This window comes from Sander vitreus, chromosome 8, assembly GCF_031162955.1.
Source record: "Sander vitreus isolate 19-12246 chromosome 8, sanVit1, whole genome shotgun sequence".
NCBI lineage: Eukaryota > Metazoa > Chordata > Actinopteri > Perciformes > Percidae > Sander > Sander vitreus.
In genome coordinates, this window is record NC_135862.1 from 81,279 (window position 1) to 105,321 (window position 24,043).

At 40.2% G+C, this 24,043-nt stretch overlaps 1 protein-coding gene across 1 annotated transcript in view; it reads left to right on the forward strand.

Moving 5' to 3' along the window:
- Nucleotides 1–469: 469 nt before the first annotated feature.
- Nucleotides 470–24,043, forward strand: part of LOC144521637 (sodium channel protein type 4 subunit alpha B-like) — a 28,878-nt gene continuing 5,304 nt past the window's right edge. Inside the window, 15 exon segments of the mRNA XM_078256196.1 lie at nucleotides 470–884; nucleotides 1,184–1,352; nucleotides 1,549–1,686; nucleotides 7,204–7,322; nucleotides 10,191–10,280; nucleotides 14,148–14,276; nucleotides 14,528–14,601; nucleotides 14,806–15,012; nucleotides 15,108–15,171; nucleotides 19,577–19,679; nucleotides 20,315–20,353; nucleotides 20,615–20,668; nucleotides 20,842–20,973; nucleotides 22,296–22,388; nucleotides 23,032–23,323. Coding sequence (XP_078112322.1) covers nucleotides 769–884; nucleotides 1,184–1,352; nucleotides 1,549–1,686; nucleotides 7,204–7,322; nucleotides 10,191–10,280; nucleotides 14,148–14,276; nucleotides 14,528–14,601; nucleotides 14,806–15,012; nucleotides 15,108–15,171; nucleotides 19,577–19,679; nucleotides 20,315–20,353; nucleotides 20,615–20,668; nucleotides 20,842–20,973; nucleotides 22,296–22,388; nucleotides 23,032–23,323 — 1,819 coding nt within the window. The 5' untranslated portion in view covers nucleotides 470–768.

The window sequence follows — 24,043 nt, forward strand, 5'->3', positions numbered from 1 at the left end:
GCCTCACTGTGAGAAGTCAAGACAGCCTGGCTTTTTTATTTTAAAATGATTATTTTGGTAAAGTATCCGGCGGTACTGTGGCCTTCCTGTATCAAGGCATTATTTATGTGTGCAGCTTGGCGTCTAAAACAAGGGGACAATCGTATTGTAACTGTAATCTTTGATGTAAAACATGTTAGTCCCATGTAAAACAACCTTTGTTGTTGTTCATATTGAGTAGAATCGTCTTAGCAGGAAGTCAGACATTTTGACATTTGAAGATGAACTGAAGCCAGATTGAAGTTCTCATTTAACTAACGATGAAATGATCTGTTCCCTTTATCCCTCTCCCTCTCCCTCTAGAGTGTGTGTGTGATGAATGTTGGCAGGGATGTGTGTGTGTTGGACGATGCTTTCACTGTTTCCAGGAAATCAAATTGTAATGTTCCCATTAAGATATGCTGACAACAGGAAGTCTGTTCATGTGAAAAAAACAAGCTGCTGGGACTCTAAGTGTGTGAGTGAGTGTGTGTGTGTGTGTGTGTGTGTGTGTGTGTGTGTGTGTGTGTGTGTGTTTACTAGAGACAGACCGCAGAAATAAGAGCTGCAATTGGAACAACATTACAGACGGGAGGAAGGGAACGAGGCTGAAGATATAAACCATACCGTGAAGAGAGACAAGGAGAGGCAGACGACGAAAGACTTAACCAGAAAGACAGACTGACTGGTTAGAGAGACAGACTGGTTAGAGACAGACAGACAGACAGCGAGGGCAGGTGAAACAGGTGGATGCAGAGGACAGACAGCTCCAGAGAAATGTCCTTGTTTGAGATGTGGACCAACAGGAAGGAGAGAGGAGAGCTGCTACAGAGAGCCAATCAGCTGAGACTTGGTCCTTCACAGCTGTAAGTTTACCGTCTTGATGTTTTAACGTCAGCTGCTTTTTTCACAGTTGTAGGACTTGTTGATGCTTTAACATAGAGATGAAGGTATTTTACACTAGATTAGGTTTGTGAATGTCAAAAGCGTGAAAAAAAGCATTGAATGTTTTTTTTTAAATAGTGTAGAACGTGTTTTGGTGTGTTACAGAACTTGTTTGACAAAAATGTTGAAAAATATTCTCTTTGCGTCCAGTGTGAACACAGTCGAAGGTAAAATAGCAGATCGCTCTAGTCGTAGTTATTGCTCTCCCCATCTCCCACAGGACGCGGTTGCTAGGTGACAGTGGAGTCCGGGCGGCGCTGCAGAACACCAGGACGGCATCTCTGCTGCCGCCAGTTGGTACGGAGGTCTTCAGACGCCTGACGCCGGCTTCACTGGCAGAGATACAACAACGCCAAGACGCCAGAGAGAAGGAGAAGAAGGACAAAGAGGTACAGAACCTTTCATACATGCTGACTCATGCTTTTCATGAATCTGAACCTACAATTAATTACATTTTGGTTGCCATTTGTCGTGTTTAACATTTCAATCGACTCACAGGTCAGATCTTTTGACCTGTCACTGACCAAAGATGTCTTTAGCTTTTTGAATGTCTCCTCTTTGATTGGCTGTCACTCTGGTCGACAGGTAGCGAAGGATGACCCACCCAAACCTGCCAGGGACCTAGAGGCCGAGAAGCCCCTCCCATTCATCTACAGAGACCCTCCCCCTGAGCTTCTGAACACCGCGTTGCAGGAGCTGGATCCCTTCTACAAATCACAGAAGGTCTCTCTCTCTCTCTCTCTCTCTCTCTCTGTTTCTCTGACCTGTCTCTCTCTTACCTTTCTCCGTGTGTCTCTCTCTCTCTCTCTCTCTCTCTCTCTCTCTCTCTCTCTCTCTCTAACCTGTCTCTCTCTCTCTCTCTAACCTGTTTCTCTCTCTCTGACCTGTCAATTTCAATTTCATGTTGCTTTATTGGCATGACAAAAAATACATCTGTGTTGCCAAAGCATAAGAACAAACATACATATAAACAACAACAAGGAGTAAATACTTCTGATATAATAATACAAGTAAACAGGATAATTATGATATAAATGCAGATACTGAACAAATTCTGTGCATGTCCCTCAAAGGGTACGTTGAAACAATAAAAAAAGAAAAGAATACATATAAATAAAAGAATAGATAAATAAAAATGATAATACATATATACAATTCTCTATTTATTTAGCCTTGTATTGTGGCAGGAGAAGACATATTTAGCTGCTAGCCATGCCGTGCTTTCATTTTCCAGCATGGCATGCTCCATCTCCAGCTTTTTGTCCTCAGTGTAGGTAGTGAAGCCTGGTATATGTTTTTCAATTTTTTGGAAATATTTGGTTAAGACTCTACATAGAAAATGTAATTGTGTTTGGATATCCTGGTGGCAGTGTGTACCGACTCGTTCCTCTCTTGGTCTCCACACTTTTAAGTGTCGACCTCTTTCAATTTCCAGCTCATGGTCCCTGACTCTGGATTTTGTTAAAATTCGTATTTCTTTTGGATTTTTTGTTTTGAGATATTCGGCCAATTGGATATCTGTGTCCAGGGATTGATAACAGAGGAGTTTGTGTTGTATTTTATTTTCATTTTGCCATTGTTCTGTATACTCGTCTTTTAATTTAGTTTCAAATCTTTTGATTGAAGACTCTGAGGCTCAATGTACTCTGTCTCTCTCTCTACCTGTCTGTCTACTACTGACTGTGTTTAGCTCTGTGTACCTGTCTCTCTCTCTCTACCTGTCTTTCTACTACTGACTGTGTTTAGCTCTGTGTACCTGTCTCTCTCTCTCTACCTGTCTTTCTACTACTGACTGTGTTTAGCTCTGTGTACCTGTCTCTCTCTCTCTCCACCTATCTTTCTACTACTGACTGTGTTTAGCTCTGTGTACCTGTCTCTCTCTCTCTCCACCTGTCTTTCTACTACTGACTGTGTTTAGCTCTGTGTACCTGTCTTTCTCTCTACCTGTCTGTCTACTACTGACTGTGTTTAGCTCTGTGTACCTGTCTCTCTCTCTACCTGTCTGTCTACTACTGACTGTGTTTAGCTCCGTGTACCTCTGAGCCAGCTGGTCCAGGGGGGACATCTGAACTGCTGGTTGCTGGTTGCTCAGGAGAGCTTTGTATGCAATGGAATTTTTATCAGCTTGATTTAAATGCTGCCAAAATTGAATGGACCTGTTTTGGATTTGACTTGAGGGAATATACCGAGTTCTGCTCTGCATTGTTTGGGGTGTTTGGGTGAACTTTTAGAATCATTTTACAGAATTCCAATTGTAATTTTTCAGTGGGAGTTTTATCCCAGTTTTTAAATTCTGGTTTTGAAATCGGGCCCCAATCTTCGCTTCCGTAAAGCATTATTGGTGTTATCAGAAAATTGTAGATTTTTAGCCAAATTCTTGCAGAGATATTTGTTTTTCCAAATTTGCATTTGATTGCATACAACGCTCTCCGAGCTTTATTACATAGTGTGTTTATGGCCAGGTTGAAACTCCCTGATGCACTAATTTCAACCCCTAAGTAATTATATCAACCCTTCTAGGCTGGTGTTGCCCAGAGTGAAGTTGTAACTCTGGCTATTTCCCCGAGATCTGGCTCTCCTCTGAAATACCATAACACTGGTCTTTTTCAGATTGACTGTCAGTGCCCATTTCTGACAGTACTGCTCTAGGACAGACAGGGTCTGTTGTAAACCTTCTTCTGTTGGGGACAACAGAACTAGATCATCGGCATAGAGCAGGAACTTGATGTTGGTATCATGAAGTGTGAGACCTGGGGCTACAGATTGTTCCAACATCGCTGCTAGTTCATTGATGTAAATGTTAAACAGTGTTGGACTCAAACTGCATCCCTGTCTCACTCCATGCCCCTGTTTGAAGAAGTCTGTTATTTTGGGCCAATTTTTACTGCACATTTATTTTCCGTGTACAGTGATTTAATAGTGTCATAGACTTTACTCCCTATATCACTTTCAATAAGTTTATAAAAAAGCCCATCATGACATATTGAGTCAAATGCTTTTTTAAAGTCTATAAAACATGCAAATATTTTCCTGTTTTTAATTTTGGTGTAGTTTTTAATAAGGGTGTGCAGAGTGTAAATGTGGTCTGACGTACGATATTTCGGTAAAAAGCCAATTTGATTTTTACTTAAGACATTGTGCTTGGTAAGGAATCCACAGTTCAATCCACCATTTTTGAAAATAGGGGTGATGAGTCCATGGTTCCAGATCTCAGGGAAATAACCAGACTCCAGAACAAGGTTTACAGCTTGTGGAGGGTTGCCTGCAGTGTAGGGCTACTGTGCTTTAGCATCTCAGGGCAGATGCTGTCCACTCCACAAGTCCTTCCAGCCTTCAGAGCCTGCAGTTGGCTCTGTATTTCTATTAGTGTTATTTCTGTATCTAGGGGGTTTTGGTAGTCTTTCACCTTTTCCTCTAACTAGTGAAAATTTTCAACTACTGAGTGTTGTTGGGGGGTGATTGCACTATGATCAATATTCTTATACAAAAATTCAAAGTGATTTTTCCAGATCAAACCATTTTGTATTGTTAATTTATCTTTATGTCTTGGACTGAATTTATAATAATAATTTATAATTCCAGAAGACGTTTTGGTCAATGGCTTCTTCTATTTTGTTAAGTTCTTCAGATCTGTAAAGCTCTTTCTTTCTTATTGATTAGTATTTTGTAGTATTTTAGTGCCTGATGGTATTGGACCTGTATTTGACTCTCACAGGTTTCTCTGTGTTTTTGGTTAGATAATAGTCTTAGTTGTTTTCTAGCATAAACACATTCATTATCATACCATTTTTCTTTTGAGGATTTGTGTTTTGTTATTTTGTTACTATAGTTAATTATTTTGAGATTTGATTTTGTAGCTAATTCATCAAATATATTGTTTAAATGCTGTGTAGCCAAATTTACTCCATCTTTTGTGCATGGGTAGTTAGTAAGTCTGTAGAGATTAAGTTTTGATTTGATTTCTGTACTGTCAAGTGCAGTTAAATACTTCTCTATGTTGCTGCATTTTTTCCATATATATTTTTGATGGAGGTCATACATTTTGCTGGTTTCTGATTCTGGTACAATGCTATACTTTGTGGAGTTATTTAAATAAAGTGTTGTTTGGCAGTGATCTGAAAAGGGAAGTTGTGGTAAAACTACAAATTCATTGATATCCTCTGGGTTGATATCGGTTATCGTACAATCCACCACACTGTTACCTAACACAGAGGAATAGGTCATTCTACCCAGAGAGTCACCACGGGTCCTTCCATTAACTAAGTACAAGCCCAGGCTTTTGCATATCTGGAGAACTTGTTTTCCGTTTTTGTTTATAATATTGTCAAAACTTTGTCTTTGTGGTATTGCGTGAGGTGGGACTGGGGAGATTTGGCCGAATATGTGTTTGTTTCCATCTACTTCGATGTAGTCTTTCTCTTTTCTAGTTCTTGCATTGAGATCTCCACATATTAAGATGTGACCCAATGACTGGAAATGAATTATCTCCTTTTGAAGTTCTTGAAAAATCTCCTCAGTGTAATAGGGAGAGTTTGAGGGTGGGATATAGATTGCACACATATATATATATTAGGGCTGTCAGCATTAACGTGTTAATCGCGATGCGAGTAAGGGTTGAGCATAATGCGTTAATGTTTTTTAATCGTATTAATCGCATGCCGCCATTTATTAATTTATTTTCACTTCACTCGTCTTTGCGTCGGGCCTAACAGGATACTACTACTACCTTCCTTCCTAACACATCCTGCTGCTGCAGGAATAGCAACGCGGATTTCGGCGCCTCATTCTGGTGCCACTGATATGTCTGCTCTTCTCTCTGCTGCTCTGAAACAGACGTTACAGGAAACAGAAACATTGCTGCACATGATGCTAGTTAACACTACACTCAACAGCAGCTAACGTTAGCTAACTAACTAACTAAAATCTGCAATGGAAAACGGACGCACAGTGTGTCGAGTCAAGTCAAGGCGAGTAGACTCGAGGCGAGTCGAGCAGGTACCATGTAATGGAAAAACGCCATAGGTCTCTTATCAGGTTTGGATTCCAGTGGGCAGATGGTGATATTGGTGCTCTGGCAGCTATGGCATAGCTCTCTCTGGCTGGGGGGCTGAGGCATGTAGGTGGGTAGCTCCCTCGGTGGATGGTGGGCTGTGACTTCGTTAGGTAGATAAGTCTCTCTGGGAGTGGGGGGAGGATGTTTATTTATTTATTTTTTATTTATTTATTTAACCTTTATTTAACCAGGTAGGCCGTTGAGAACAGGTTCTCATTTGCAACGGTGACCTGGCCAAGAATAGTTTCACATTCAATACAGTACAAGAACTCAGAATACAACATGCTACATAAAGTGCAGAATAAGTGGGCATTACAAATGCCAGCACGTAATGAGGTGTAAGTAAGTCGATGGATATGCAATATACATGAACAGAGAGTCTCTATCACTGCTGAGATGGTGTAAAGAGTCAATGGTGTAAAGAGTCAATAAACAGTTAGTCTAGTGGTCTAGTTAGTGAGGTAGATCAGTTATAACACAATATATATGAATAGACAGTCTAGATAAATGCTGAAGGGTAGTGAAGAGTCAATATACAGTTAGTGCAAGTTGCGGTCTATTAAGTGATGTAGATCAGTTATAACACAGTAAGCAGTAAGCAGTCTATATAAATGCTGAATGTAGAAAAGAGACAATATACAGTTAGTGCAAATGGTGGTCTAGGTAGTGATGTATATCAGTAATAATACAATATGCAGGAATAGACAGTCTGTATGAATGCTGAGATGTAGTAAAGAGTCAGAGTACAGTTAGTGCAAAGTGTGGTATAGGTAGTGATGAAGATCAGTAGATGTGCAAAAATTGTGTGGCAACAAAGGTGGGAAGAAATAACATCTGTGCAACTATGCAATGCTGCATGTCTCTCTCTCTCTCTCTGAACTGTCTTTCTCTCTCTCTCTGACCTGTCTTTCTCTCTCTCTAACCTGTCTCTCTCTCTAACCTGTCTTTCTCTCTCCCTCTCTGACCTGTCTATCTCTCGCTGACCTGTCTTTCTCTCTCTTTCTACCCTGTCTCTCTCTGACCTGTCTTTCTCTCTCTCTCTCTAACCTGTCTGTCTCTCTCTGACTTGTCTTTCTCTCTCTGTTTGTGTGTCTCTCTCTCTAACCTGTCTCTCTCACCTGTATTTCTCTCTCTCTGTGTGTGTCTCTCTCTCTAACCTGTCTCTCTCTCACTCTGTCTCTCTGCAGACATTCATCGTGATTGGTAAAGGAAACATCATCCACAGGTTTAACGGTGAGTCATCCTGTTTTCTGCTGAGTCCGTTTAGCCTGCTGAGGACCTTCGCCATTAAAATCCTCATCCACTCATATCCTTTATGATGTCTGCTTCTCCCTGATTGGTCAATGCAACCTGCAGGAACTCTTCAAGTCTCGAATAGTCATTAAATGTCTCTTATAGTCGTTTAGCGTGTCTTTGTAATCTGCTTTGATCCCTTTTGGAGCCAGAAGACATTAAGAGTGCTTTCACAGCTGCTTTAGTTCGGTTGAATCACACTAGAGTTGGTTTTCCCCCTTGGTGCCGTTCATTTGGTCCAGACCAAGGGCAACAAAGGTGTCAGGGTTCCTATTAGACCACACTGTTTGCTCTGGTCCAAATCAGCTGATGAGTTGGTAAAACGAACCAATATGCAGCAACACAAGTCACGTGACAACATTCACATTATTGGACAGTGTTTTTGAACAATTTCCTAAAAACAAATGGACAGATCTATGAGCCTCTCTTTTCCCTGAGCAGTTTGCTAAATAAACCCTGTGGTGATTTCTCTGTTCTGGTGTGATTTGGAAGGTTGGCACTTAATATGGTCAACAGCTGGTTTCTCTGAGGCTCCGCACATCCTCACAACAGGTTGCTGCCTGTTAAATGGAAGTTTCTCCTCGCCACTGTCCCACCTAAATGCTTGCTCTGAGGGGGAATTGTTGTGTCTCTGTAAATGATAGTGTGGTCTAGACCTACTCTATCTGTAAAGGGTCCTGAGATAACTCTTAGGATTTGACACTATAAATAGAATTATATTGAATTTACTCCAAGTTTGTCTGCGTGTTGCCATGTAGCTATATTATACGATATGATATTACTACAGACATTCCTGTAATCTTACATTGCAACGTCTGCTGTATTAGTGTATTATGTCACCTATTACAGTTTTATTCGATTGCTAAACGAAGGTGGGCACAACTAGAGTCACATGTGCAAAACTCTAACTACAGTCTCCACAGCAGCAGTTCATGTGGACCAGACTCTAACTACAGTCTACACAGCAGCAGTTCATGTAGACCAGACTCTAACTACAGTCTACACAGCAGCAGTTCATGTGGACCAGACTCTAACTACAGTCTACACAGCAGCAGTTCATGTGGACCAGACTCTAACTACAGTCTACACAGCAGCAGTTCATGTAGACCAGACTCTATCTACAGTCTACACAGCAGCAGTTCATGTGGACCAGACTCTAACTACAGTCTACACAGCAGCAGTTCATGTAGACCAGACTCTAACTACAGTCTACACAGCAGCAGTTCATGTAGACCAGACTCTAACTACAGTCTACACAGCAGCAGTTCATGTGGACCAGACTCTAACTCCAGTCTACACAGCAGCAGTTCACGTGAACCAAACTCTAGTTCGTTTTTCATTGCTTAAAAGAGTGTGGTCTAGTCCTACTCTATCTGTAAAGTGTCTCGAGATAACTCTTGTTATGATTTGATATTATAAATAAAATTGAATAGAATTTAATTGAATTGAACACAGTTTTTAAAACTCTACACACTTATCCCATGACTTTAACCACAATGTGCACAACACTGTGGATCTGCAGCACTTTGTTCAAATGCTAACACACTGCTGTCAAAACTGTTAGTGACACATTCAAAACAGAATAGATTTCAGTCTGGTGCTTATTAAACACTGCTGATTGGAATTTTAGCTGAGAGCCTAAGCAGGTGTCTGGTTTTAGATTAGTTAGTGAACATATACATTAATTATACAGAGAAAGCTCAGAAAGCCTTTTTTGTATACAAACACCAAATAAGAATGAAACAATTATACAGTGTACCGTTTGAGAGAAACGGTAAAAGAGCAAAGATATCTGAGGTTATGTACACTATAAAAAAAGTGAAAAACACTACCTTTACTATAGTAAAACTGCGTTCTTACTGTTTTTCAGAAAGTAATGGAGGTGAAAGCAATGGAAACACCACATTCATTAGTATTTAGAGATGATGCAGACATCCAATGTGATGAAGAGAACTTGCCACATGATGCTAGAGAGAGGCAGGATTAGTCACACTATTCTTTGTTACTTTTACGTAGCTTTAGATGCTAGAGAGAGGCAGGATTAGTCACACTATTCATTGTTACTGTTACGTATGTACCTTTAGTTTTTTTGGCCAGTAAGTCCATAAATTACCAGAGACAAAATACTATATTGAAGAAAACTGCTGATTTTCATTCACTTCTTGTTTACCTTATGTAAAAATTGGTATATTATACAATCTATATATTTTCCTTAAATAAACTATTGAGTAGTGTCAAGTCACTCAAATTGTTCAAACCGTAAAGATGAGAAAGTTTGTAATTTGTGTATTGGTGTTTGATGCTAGTGTTTTTACACTCAGTGTGTTCTGAGTGACAGTGTGTGTTATCACAGTGAGGATTGTGCTGAGTGTTTGGCTGCACTGAGCCTGTTTTGAGACATGTATTAAGAGTTGTGTTGCTTTGAATGAGTTTTGCAGGTGATGTGAACTGTTTAGCTCAGGTGACTGTTGATAGTGCAGACTGTAGTTTGAGTTTTGCACATGTGACTCTAGTTGTGCCCACTGTCATTTAGCAATCAAAAAAAAACTGTATTATCAGCTGGAGCATGCAGTGCATGCTTGTCACCTTATGTTAACAGTTATCGTTCTTGATGTGGACGGCCCTTATATCCAAAAATGTGCAGTTCTTCCAGCAGTTGGGTCTGTTCGAGGTCGGACAAACGAACGATTCAGAGTTGGTTTGGTGCGCATCCTATTGTGATTGCTGTATTCACAGCTGGCAAAAGGAACAGCACCAAGGGGAAAATAACTCTAGAGACATTCATCACAACTAAATGAGGCAGCTGTGAAAGAGCCCAGACAGAGTGTTACAGTGTTACAGTGTTTGACGTGTCGGTGAGGTTTTCTTTAACAGCTTTAACTGTTTTCCGTTTTTTCATCATGGCGACGATTCTGACCAACTGTGTGTACATGACGATGAGTTATCCTCCAGCGTGGTTCATGACTCTGGGGTGAGTTCACACGCACACACACACGCACACATGCACACATGCACACATGCACACACACGCACACACGCACACACACACACACACACACACACACACACACACACACACACACACACCAGAATACAGTTTTTGCCAATTGCTTACATAGTGAAAGTGAATGCTTAGACAAAAGTATCAAAACCTTCACTTGCTTTAAAGAGAGGCACCAAAAGTACAAATATATTTTCTGCCTTGCACTGTTTGCAATTCTGCAACATACTTCTTTCAAAACACTACACACTCTTTTTTACATTAGACACTTTGTTCACGAATTAAAACTTGCAATCATTCATACAAAACACTATCTGAAATTAGCAACAGAGGTTTTCTTTTTTTTTTATTGCATAAACCGTGTAAAGATATTTCATACATAAATCTCATTATTCATATTTCAGATCCTTCACACTAGGACAAAACAGACAAGCAATGCCAAAAACATAAATAAAAATAAAACAAACTAAATAAAGACACAAAACTACAAAACAAACAAATCAAACAACATAATTAATGCACTCAGATAACACTTTTATCGTTATCCCTAACATTAATGTAAACATTTATAAAATCAAATTCTCTATGAGACATATGCCATATCTTCAAAAAGTTGGAGGTTCTGTCTTTACTCTTATAATAAATTCTGTCCATAACAAAGTAGCTTGAGAGTTGATTCCACCAGTGGACTATTGCTGGGGATTGGAAGCCTTCCATTTTAAAGCTATGCATTTCCTAGCTGCCATCAAACATCAAAGCAAGATCTATGTACATACTTTCATATTTATTCCACTTGTCAACGCCAGCAGAGGAATGATATCTCACTGTTCATTTTATTTAATTTCTCTGGGGTATACAGTTCTTTACAATCCCGTTGCTACTAATTTCAGAACCTTGATGTGATTTTTCAAAACTCTAGACACAAAATTCAAAACGGTGATCACTTGTTACACAGACTGTCCAATGTTCAAAACATTGCATTGTGCATTCATATCTTTAGAGAAATATTGCACTTGCACAATCACTGGTTCAAAAAACTAATTGATTGTGAAATACCATTGAAACGTTACTTTAGATCAGCCACACACAAGATACCCATAGTTTCACTGGGTCATCGTTCGTACAATCATTAAATATTGTAGTACAAAATAGGTGATACATCTTTCATTATGGTACTACATGTAAATACATCCCTGTAAAAGTACTGCAGTAGTAGAGAGAATACTACAGACAAACCTGAAATGTTTTGATGAAAAACAATACAGTACAATCACAACATGGGTTTATTTGGATCAATGCAAAATAATTAGCTACAAAATAGAAAAGAAACGACAGTACTGTAACACATCAAATGCAGTGTTCCTCAACTTAATTGTACTTTACAATAAAAAGCAAAACAAAGAAGTGATGAGAGACGTGTTCACTTCATGCTGCTAGAACAGGAAGTTTTGACACAATGAGCCACATTCCACAAAGTCTTGAAGCAATCTGCAAAATCTGTAAATACCAGATCTGATTCACAGCATGAAACTGGAATGTGGAGTGAAAATTTAAAAACAAAGAGCTAGTCTGTCCTTGGCTTTACAAAATACTTCACAAAGCATCATCTCAGAGAAAAGGCAGACTAAAGGTCACTAAAGGTCAAACTGTTGAATGTCTCAACACTCGCTGTCTGATGCAGTCACCAAACAGAAAAGTAGAAAATATGATTTAAAGGGGTGATTGAGTGATTATATAGGGTATTTTACACTGTTCCTTAAGGTCTCCTAATAGGGTATGTAACATTGGTTGGGCTGAAAATTGCCCGAATGCTATTTTATTAGGCCCTTAACTACCCTGTGAATATGGCTCTATTTGGAAGAAGAGCTTTTCTTCCAAATATGGTATGCTCATGAATATTTCGATGAGCTGTGCGCTGATTGGTTTGAGCGAACCCCATAGAAACACATTGGAGACGAGACAGCAGGTCTCATATTTCAGACACTGCAAAGTTATGCATTGTTTGTCTGCTATTTCGTTATTAAATTCACTTCTGAGCCTTTTTTAAGCAAGAAATCAACTATATAAAGCTCAAATATGGGCCGTTTTACGAAAATTGATGGCTAATTGCAAATTTGGTAAGACGTGTCGGACTTTAGGAGCTCCACACAGTCTGACGAGAAAGCGGAAGCCTCCATACCCAGTGAAAGTCACCGTTTCTGGGTATCTGGACGACCGGGACTCGGGGCTCCGCGGAGCTCCGCATCTGCAAGCTAGGCTATGTGTCCCATTTAATCCTATGGGAAAAGATCGTTGCTACACTTTTGGCATAAATTTCGTATATTTACAGTTTGAATTTCGTCACGCCACTTACATAACATATACCCCAAGGTCTTATAAAGCTAACTATGGTGTCCGATTTCAATTCAATGATTTTTTTGTGAACATTAGGGGTTTCGTTAGCTGCGACTGTCCCTTCAATCCTATGGGTAAAGATCGCAGCTAGCTGCAGGCCCTGGAGCTCCATCAGGGCCTCAGCATTTTGTAGTCCTGTAACCCAGAACCGGTGACTTTGCGTGGGTATGGAACGCCGCGGGCTTCCCTTCATGACGGAGATCCAACTAGTTCACAGCGAGCCGGGGTCTATGAAGTAGGACATGCCGGGCGGCAAAGCAGCACCGGCCGCTGTCACGTAGCCTGCTAAGCTCCTGATGAACTACGACACACAGTCGGACAAAATTTGCAATTAGACATCAATTTTGGTAAAACGTCCCATATTTGACCTCTACATAGTTGATTTCTCACATAAAAAAGTCTCAGAAGTGAATTTAGTGGTAAAATAGCAGATGAACAATGTATACAATTTCTGAGATCTGCGCGACCTATTCAGAAGACTAAGCTGACCTCAGATTAGTGGTGTAGCCTATGTAAATGTTGGGGCGTGACAAAGATAGAGACTAGAGCCAAATGAGGAGGAGCCGCCGAGTTGACGTCAACTAGGCAGCTCGTTGAGATTTGCCCGTTTTCAGAGCCAGTTTCAAATTGTGAGATTTGCAGAGGAGAGAGGTGTCAATGGGATTTTGAGGTTCTATGTATGTCCTAGTTACCCACTAAACTGTCATTATTCAACTATGACAAGGTAAAGTCGGTTTTGCATTCAGTCACCCCTTTAACCCTCCTGTCATCCTCGGGTCAAATCTGACCCATTTTCAAAAAGTTTCTATATCAGAAATTTGTGTTTCTCTCAAACAATTTGTCAAAAAAAAAACGTTTTACGTTTTATAACATTTGAAGAATAAACAATTGATGAAAGAACTTTGAAAAAAGTGACGAAAATGTCAAAAAAGTGACCAAAAAAAAAAAGCTTTTAAAATTTCAGAAAAAAGTCGATAAACGTTGAAAAAAGTGCCAAAAACATCAGGGAAAGCTACAAAAGTGTTGAAAAAGAAGACCAAAACGTTGATGGTTTTTCATTTATTATTAAAATTTTGACTCAGAAAAACAAAAAGTTGCCAGTCAACGAGGGTTAAAATGAGTCACAGCTCCAATCTGAACCAACGCCCTGACGATGTATCTATCCTCAGCGTCAGACCATGGCAGATGCATCAATAGGTAGATATGGCCTCCGTAACTGCCGCCACCATCTTGGTACAGACATCCGACCGTTGGACTCAGAGAGAAAGACTTTGGTGCTGCTTTTGGATGTTCGTGTGAAAGAAATGCCAAAAATAAGCAACATGGAATAACATTTCAAATCTGCACATTAAAGGAGCAATTTCTGAGCATGAACATCAACGAGAAACAGCTTGCTTTTATGTTTATTGTTTGAAATATTTCTGTGTTTTTGTCTTCCAACAGACTAGTGTTCACCAGCGTCTACATATTTGAAGCCGTCATTAAGGTGGCGTCTCGAGGCTTCTGTTTGGGAAAGTTCAGCTTCCTCCGAGATCCCTGGAACTGGCTGGACGTCCTGGTCATCCTCACAGTGTAATAATCAATATCTGATCAACATATTCATCACAACAGTTTTGTTGCATTTTTTACCTTTTTTTCACTTGTTTTGACATTTTCTCGCTTTATAAAAAGTATGCGGTCTGATTTTCGCTGCTTTTTTTGTCTCTTTGTGGTCACTTTTTTGTTTCTGTGGTCATTGTATTTATCTGTGTTTTTTAGTTTTTTGTACTTTGGGGTCATGTATTTTTTGTCTTTTTGCTGATTATGATGTTTCTGTGTTTCAGATGTGTGGAAGAGTTTGTATATTTAGGGATATCTCCAATTTTTCGAATCCTGAAGATCATCCCACTCATCCCAGGTGTGTGTGTGTGTGTGTGTGTGTGTGTGTGTGTGTGTCTGTGTGTGTGTCTCTGTGTGGGCAGAGTGGCGTCGGGGCGTCAGTGCGGAGTGGCGGCGGACACTTGGAGCCCGTCAGAACCGTGTGCAGTTCTAGTTGATTATTTGTTTAGACCTGAACCATAAGGCATGATGACACACAGTTTTTAACCCCGCCCCCTCTCAGGTCTGAAGAAGACTGTTGGAGATCTCGTCCAATCAGTGAAGAGACTCGCTGGTGTCATCGGCCTGGCCGTGTTCTGCCTCATCTTCTTTACTCTGATTGGTCACCAGCTCTTCATGGGAGCTCTGATGAAAAAATGTGTCATGAGGCTGCAGGCCTCAAACTCAGGAAATACCGAGTTCGATTTCAACGAGTTCAAGAACAACATGGGTATGATGAAGATGATGATGAAGATGATATCTACAGCTGTTGCCAGATGTTAATGTCTGTTTTATTTAATGTCTGTCTGTGTCTGTCTCTGGTAGCAAACCATTACTACCTGCCTGGTGAATGTGACGCTCTGCAGTGTGGAAACGCGTCTGATGCAGGGTACGTAATACTAATAATAATAATAATAATAATAATAATAATAATAATAATAATAATAATAATAATAATAATAATAATATGTATTCTGGCTATCAAACATCTGCACAAGGTCAGGGAACATCTCAACATTTACATGTGTGAATGTTTCTCATAATTAGGGCAGTCAAGATGAATGCGATATCACGAGTTAACGCCAATTCCTTCTAACGTCGCTACATTTTATTCTGTGATTCAGGCCGCTGGGTAGTTTGTGAAACCAGGAAGCAATTCAGCAGTAACACTAGGAACATATCCCTTTATACACTAGAAACATATCCCTTTATACACTAGAAACATATCCCTTTATACACTAGAAACATATCCCTTTATACACTAGGAACATATCCCTTTATACACTAGGAACATATCCCTTTATACACTAGAAACATATCCCTTTATACACTAGAAACACTAGAAACATATCCCTTTATACACTAGAAACATATCCCTTTATACACTAGAAACATATCCCTTTATACACTAGAAACATATACCTTTATACACTAGAAACATATCCCTTTATACACTAGAAACATATCCCTTTATACACTAGAAACATATCCCTTTATACACTACCACTACCACTACCACAACACAGTAGTAGAACCCATAATATATCAGCTACAACACAGTAGAATAACCCATGATACATCAGCTACAACACAGTAGTAGAACCCATAATACATCAGCTACAACACAGTAGTATAACAGATATTACAGCAGCCACAACACAGTAGTAGAACCCATAATACATCAGCTACAACACAGTAGTATAACCCATAATACATCAGCTACAACACAGTAGTAGAACCCATAATACATCAGCTACAACACAGTAGTATACCAGATAATACAGCAGCCACAACACAGTAGTATAACTCATAATACATCAGCCACAACACAGTAGTATAACCTATAATGCATCAGCCACAACACAGTAGTATAACCCATAATACATCAGCTACAACACCGTAGTATAACCCATAATACATCAGCCACAACACAATAATATAACTCATAATACATCAGCTACAACACCGTAGTATAACCCATAATACATCAGCCACAACACAGTAGAATAACCCATAATACATCAGCCACAACACAATAATATAACTCATAATACATCAGCTACAACACAGTACAATAACCCATAATACATCAGCCACAACACAGTAGAATAACCCATAATACATCAGCCACAACACAATAATATAACCTATAATACATCAGCTACAACACAGTAGTATAACCTATAATACAGCAGCTACAACACAGTAGTATAACCCATAATACATCAGCCACAACACAGTAGTATAACCTATAATACAGCAGCTACAACACCGTAGTATAACCCATAATACATCAGCTACAACACCGTAGTATAACCCATAATACATCAGCTATAACACAGTAGAATAACCCATAATACATCAGCTATAACACAGTACAATAACCCATAATACATCAGCCACAACACAGTAGAATAACCCATAATACATCAGCCACAACACAATAATATAACCTATAATACATCAGCTATAACACAGTAGCATAACCCATAATACAGCAGCTACAACACAGTAGTATAACCCATAATACAGCAGCTACAACACAGTAGTATAACCCATAATACATCAGCTATAACACAGTAGAATAACCCATAATACATCAGCCACAACAAAATAATATAAGCCATAATACATCAGCTATAACACAGTAGCATAACCCATAATACAGCAGCTACAACACAGTAGTATAACCCATAATACAGCAGTCACAACACAGTAGTATAACCCATAATACATCAGTCACAACACAGTAGAATAACCCATAATACATCAGCCACAACACAGTAGAATAACCCATAATACATCAGCCACAACACAATAATATAACCCATAATACAGCAGCTACAACACAGTAGTATAACACATAATACATCAGCCACAACACAGTAATATAACCCATAATACATCAACCACAACACAGTACTATAACCTATAATACAGAGGCTACAACACAGCTACAACTATGGACTCTTTTAACTTCACGCAGCATGTTACCTGCCCTACTCACAACCTTAGTTTTGCTTGGTCTGTCCATTGAATCTCTGGATGTGGAGGATTTGGGTGTCTCAGACCATCAGTGTATCACGTTCTCCACCTTGTTTCAAATCATCTCCAATCATCAAACTCCTGCTCACTACTGCCGATCTGTAAATACATCCAAGTTATTTCTCAGATGCCTTCAGAGCCTTCTCTTCACTTAGCAGTTCTAAAACCCCACCCCATCAGCTGAATACAGACCTATTAATCACAGAGTTTAATATTTTGGACTCCATTGCCCCTCTGACTATCAGGAAACCTACAGCCAAATCTCAGCCTTGGTTGAATAGTGACACCCGTGCTCTTAGACGACTATGTCGGAAAGCAGAGAGAAAATGGAAAAAGGACAGGCTACAGGTGTCTTTTGAGATACTGAAAGGCTGTCTAGCTAATTATCAGTTATCGGTCAAAGCAGCAAGGGCCAAATATTTCACCACCATCATCTCCAAAAACCACCACAATCCCAAAGCCTTGTTCATACAATACATTTAGTTCTCACCCCTGTTGACAACACTTGTCCTGTACCATCCACAGCCATTTGTGAGGACTTTCTAACATTTTTCTTAACAAAAATAGATCTTATTCGTTCAAATATCTCACCGCCCATTTATGATCCTGGTTTGATGCCCCCCTTCCTGCCATCCTTAATGGTTTTCAGCCTGTATCGCTGTCTCTCGTCTATGACACTATTGCTCATACAAGGTCCTCCACCTACCCTTTGGATATTGTTCCTTATCACCTTTTAAAGGATGTATTGGACACTGTAGGTCCCACAATGTCCCTTATTATAAACAGCAGTCTTGCCAATGGAACTGTCCCATCCATTTCTAAACATGCAATTGTCCATCATCTTATTAAAAAACGAACCTTGACAAATCAGATTTAAATAATTCCCGTCCCATTTCCAAGCATCCCTTCCTGTCTAAAGTATTGGAGAAAATTGTATATGTTCAGCTACTTGCTCATTTAGATAATAACAACATCATGGAAACATTTCAATCTGGGTTCAGGGCTTGTCGCAGTACAGAATCGGCCATTCTTAAAGTCTCTAATGACCTGCTACTGGCGTTAGACTGTGGTAAATGTGCCATCCTAATTCTATTAGACCTCAGTGCAGCATTTGTGCAATGTTTCAGTGCAGCATTTGTGGATTCCTCCTTGTTTCCTTCCACCGTTATGCCGATGATACACAAACCTATTTGCCGTTAAATCCGGGGGATTCAAACTCGGTTACATCCATTCTTAACTACCTCCAGGATGTGAAATACTGGATGGCCAAAAACTGCTTACAACTGAATGACTCTAAAACAGAGGTGATTCTTCTTCTTGGTCCCCAAAATACCACAGCAAGCATGTCTCTTAACCTGCACGTCCATGCCAGAAATCTTGGTGTCATCTTTGATTCATCACTTCGTTTTGAGAAACAGATCAATTCAGTGGTGAAAAGTTTTTTTCAACACCGGAATATTGCCAAACTGAAGACCATCCTGTCGTTTGATGATATGAAGACTGTCACCATTGCATTAATCTCCAGGCTTGATTATTGCAATTTACTGCAGTGGCGGATGCAGAACGTGACAGATGGGTGGGCCTGGATTAAGTCGAGGTGGGCCTGAATCTAGGCAGTTGTCCCGAATCATCCACATAGTTCCCGAATCCAGGAAATGATACTAGAGCAGCAGTCTTGAGTTGCCTGATGAAACATTTTTTGCGCAGGGCTTAAAGGAGAAAAAGGGAATTCATTATAGATAGATTATTATTTTCGTTGTTCAAGATACTGCTCGTTCAACTTCCAATTATGATTAACTAACTCATATTTTTGACTAGGCTAAATAAGTTAACATATCAACAAACTATCTCCTATTTTCAACATACTAGGTCATAGTTTGGACCTTAACCAAAACATTATTTTATCTCATGTATTGTTTTCTTGTCCCTGTAGAAATGTGTTTCTTTATGTTGAACGTAGGACGCATTTGAGCAGAAGAGGACCATAAAGTGCACTGATATTGGCGAATTTGCGTTTCTAGGATGGCGAATGAATGTCCCGCCCTTATACATCTCTGATTGGCTGGTACCTTTGTTTGTTGGATTGGTTAGGTTTAGGCATGAGGAAGGAGATTGGTTAAATTTCGGGTGAGAATACCAGAGTAAGTCAATCAGAGGCAGGGTAGGGCGGGACATGGCTTCGCCCTCCTAGGAAAACATAACTTCGCCTCCGTTTGTGCGTCTTCTTCTGGACTGGTTTAAACCGACAGAAAGCTGCCGGAGCTTCTGCTTCTGACCTGCGGGGAGAAACTCAGCCTTCACCCCGCACACAGTGAGAGTTCACACAGACCCAGCCTCAGACATTCACTCCCAGTAGCCTACTATGTCCACTTTCTGTGTGCTGAGCCTCAGCAACAATGAGTGAGTGCAACTTGTTTAGCCATATTAAAGCAAAATCAAGATACCATGACACAGCGAACGTTACCGTTGTTCGTGCCTGATTTAATAGTGCTACATTGATGTTACATTGACCAATGAAAAAAACAATGCACTTAACTTTTTAAATAGTTATCAGGCTTACTTATAATTGTACTTTTTTAACATGTTATAGATAAAATACACCACATACAGTACTAATATCCATATTTAACTATACAGCGTAGTATTTTTTTGTTGTGAATTTCTGATTGGGCGGGCCAGCTGTCAATGTGGGCGGGCCCAGACCCGTCCAGGCCCGCCCACAGCTCCGCGCCTGGCTCACTGTATCTGGGTGTTGGCCATTCGTCTTTGTCTCGCTTGCAGCTGGTGCAAAATGCTGCAGCGAGACTTCTGACTGGCACAAGAAAAAGAGAAAGCATCACACCGATTCTAGCATCTCTGCATTGGTTACCTATTAAATACAGAATTGATTTTAAGATTCTTTTATTTGTTTTTAAAGCCATTCATGGTCAGGCTCCCCAGTGTACTTTAGAACTCCTAGGCCCCTACTCCAATTCCAGGCCTCTTAGATCCTCGAATCAATTGTTTTTAACTGTTCCTCGATCAAGGTTAGTGGGTAAGGGAGATTGTGCCTTTTCTGTGGCAGCTCTAAAGCTTTGGAATAATCTCCCACTTTGTCTCAGATGTTCCCCCTCCATTGATAGTTTTAAAACACATCTCAAGACATATTTGTTCTCAATGGCCTTTGGTTGCTCTTAGAGGTTTTTAGCATTTTAATAACATATTGCACTGCGTTTTCTTGCATTTATTGCTATTTAAGCCCGATGATGAGTTGAAAACAACTTCTGTGTTTGATGTTTCTCTGCCAGGCGGCTTCGGCATACAGTCCGGACATCATAAACTCAGCCGTGGACGCCATGATGGTCAGTACACCTACTGTTAGCTTCACGGTTAGCTTCACTGTTAGTTTCACTGTTAGCTTTACTGTTAGCTCTACTGTTAGCTTTACTTTTAGCTTCACTGTTAACTTTACTTTTAGCTCTACTGTTAGCTTTACTTTAGCTTCACTGTTAGCTCTACTGTTGTTTTTTTGTAGGTGGAGTCTCAGCCCATCTATGAGTCCAACCTGTACATGCATTTGTACTTCATCTGTTTCTTCATCTTCGGCTGCTTCTTCACCTTCAACCTCTTCATCAGAGTCATCATCGACAGGCTGCAGAGAGACAAGATACGTCTTTATACACGCTGACAGACAGACAGACAGACAAACAGGCAGACAGACAAACAGGTAGACAGACAGACAAACAGGCAGACAGACACACTGAGAGACACTCGGAGAGAGAGACAGACAGGCAGAGAGACAAATAGGCAGACAGACAGACAGAGATGCAGACAGAGAGACAGGCAGACAGACAGAAAGACAGACAGACAGGCTGATGGTGTGTGTCCACTGGGAGCGTCAGATCCTACACCTCCAATTTGTGGTCTCTGTGAGCTGGTGTTTACTCGTCTTCATTTCTGTCTTTATATCTATCTTTACTCTGTTGTTAACTAGACTTTATATATGTCCTTACTCTGGTGTTAACTAGTCTTTATATCTGTCCTTACTCTGGTGTTAACTAGTCTTTATATCTGTCTTTACTCTGGTGTTAACTAGTCTTTATTTCTGTCTTTACTCTGGTGTTAACTAGTCTTTATATCTGTCTTTACTCTGGTGTTAACTAGTCTTTATATCTGTCTTTACTCTGGTGTTAACTAGTCTTTATTTCTGTCTTTATTTCTGTCTTTACTCTGGTGTTAACTAGTCTTTATTTCTGTCTTTACTCTGGTGTTAACTAGTCTTTATATCTGTCCTTACTCTGGCGTTAACTAGTCTTTATATCTGTCCTTACTCTGGTGTTAAGTAGTCTTTATATCTGTCCTTACTCTGGTGTTAACTAGTGTTTATTTCTGTCTTTACTCTGGTGTTAACTAGTCTTTATATCTGTCCTTACTCTGGTGTTAACTAGTCTTTATTTCTGTCTTTACTCTGGTGTTAACTAGTCTTTATATCTGTCCTTACTCTGGGTTTAACTAGTCTTTATATCTGTCTTTACTCTGGTGTTAACTAGTCTTTATATCTGTCCTTACTCTGGTGTTAACTAGTCTTTATATCTGTCTTTACGCTGGTGTTAACTAGTCTTTATTTCTGTCTTTACTCTGGTGTTAACTAGTCTTTATATCTGTCCTTACTCTGGTGTTAACTAGTCTTTATATCTGTCCTTACTCTGGTGTTAACTAGTCTTTATATCTGTCTTTACTCTGGTGTTAACTAGTCTTTATTTCTGTCTTTACTCTGGTGTTAACTAGTCTTTATATCTGTCTTTACTCTGGTGTTAACTAGTCTTTATTTCTGTCTTTACTCTGGTGTTAACTAGTCTTTATATCTGTCTTTACTCTGGTGTTAACTAGTCTTTATATCTGTCTTTACTCTGGTGTTAACTAGTCTTTATTTCTGTCTTTATTTCTGTCTTTACTCTGGTGTTAACTAGTCTTTATTTCTGTCTTTACTCTGCAGGGACACCCATCTTCATGACAGCGGAGCAGCAGAAAGACATGAAGAGACTTGTGATGAAACCTCAGAAACCTGTTCCCCGACCTCAGGTTGGTTCCTCAGAAACCTGTTCCCCGACCTCCGGTCGGTTCCTGCGTTTACAGGAAATAAAGGTCAGGCCGGGGTCCGTATTTACGCAGCAGCAGCAGAGGAAATCCCAAATCACAAATGATCTCCTGCATTGAATGTGATTCATAAGGTCCTGATTCAATTGCATTTCTGATTGGATATCAGTCAGATCAGGGGAACTTCAGTCCCAATCCCAGTTCATCTAATATATATAATATATATGATATAAAAGAGATTCTCAGAGAACTAACGCTGTAAACTGTCAGAACAAGAAGAAACCCTCAGTTTTTCATGCACCAGGTTTAAGAACTGAGCCCAAAAAGGATGTTTTACTTCTCCATTCATGGTGAAAAGACATAGATATTGAAAGTCCATTTCTGGGTTTTATTCATCGATATCAGATCACTCAAACAACATTTTTTAACCTAGTCATCCCCGTGTGACGCTCGTGATGATTCTGCATGTCTAGTTTTTATTAAATCTTAATCCGAGTTTAAACTCTATTGGATCTTGCACCCGCCATGACAGACTCTTCTCATTTTATTTTTGGGTCTTGCAGAATAAACTCTCTCTGGTTTCTGTTTGATGCAGATGCTCTGACATCGTCTGTTTTCCCTGTTTCAGAACCGGTTCCAGGCTCGGTTCTTTGACCTGGTGACTTCGCAGTGGTTCAGTGTCGCCATGGCGACGGTGATCTGCCTGAACATGGTGGTTCTGATGATGGAGACGAATGACCAGAGCCTGCAGATGGAGGTCATCCTGTCGTGGTTCTACTTCCTCTTCATCATCCCCTTCTTGGTGGAGTTTATTCTGAAGATCGTGGCGCTCAGATGCCACTACTTCACGGACGGCTGGAACGTCCTGGACTTCCTGGTGCTCATCTTGTCCATCGTGGGTACGTCGCTGATAGGACTGGGTTCAAGTCATTCTCCAGTTAAAATGCATCGTTGTCTGTCACTATTTATTTTTTTTATGTTGCTTTTTTTAATGTTGTTGATGTTTTTTTTAATGTTTTTGTCACTTTGTCCGGCGTTGTTGACTTGAGTTAACCAACTGAAGTGACAAAAGCTAGCCTGGTTGACCCCAGACCCTTCTCAGTTGTAACTGAGAGTGGGTCTGAGGAAGGTTAATTCCTAGCTCATTTCCAAAGGGACGTCAACAACTGACACCCCTCAAATGCCTCTCTGCGCCATTGGATAGTCCTTCAACCAATCAGACCAACGATCCGGGGGACGTGGCAGCGACAGCGGCATCAATGGGTTGCTGTGCTTCGGTGGCCGTCATGTTGAATGTAAACAAAAAGCTTCGTCATCGTGTAAAGCCCACCTCAACGGTTGTGATTGGTGTAAAGCCCGCCTCAACGGTTGTGATTGGTGCCTCGATTTGGAAAAATTGGAAATGGGCTTGAATGGGCTCTTGACCAGACTGACTTGCAGATCAAATCTCAGATTTGCCGGAAGTTCGTCAGGGTTTTCCCAGGCTAGACAATCAATCAATCAAGAACGCTGAACAAGTGGCTACCTCTAGCTCACCCCGTAGAGCTTGCACCCCATGTAGGCTGAGTCCTTTGCTGCGGCCCGGGTTCGAGTCTGACCTGCAGCCCTTTGATGCGTGTCATCCCCTATCTCTCTCCCAC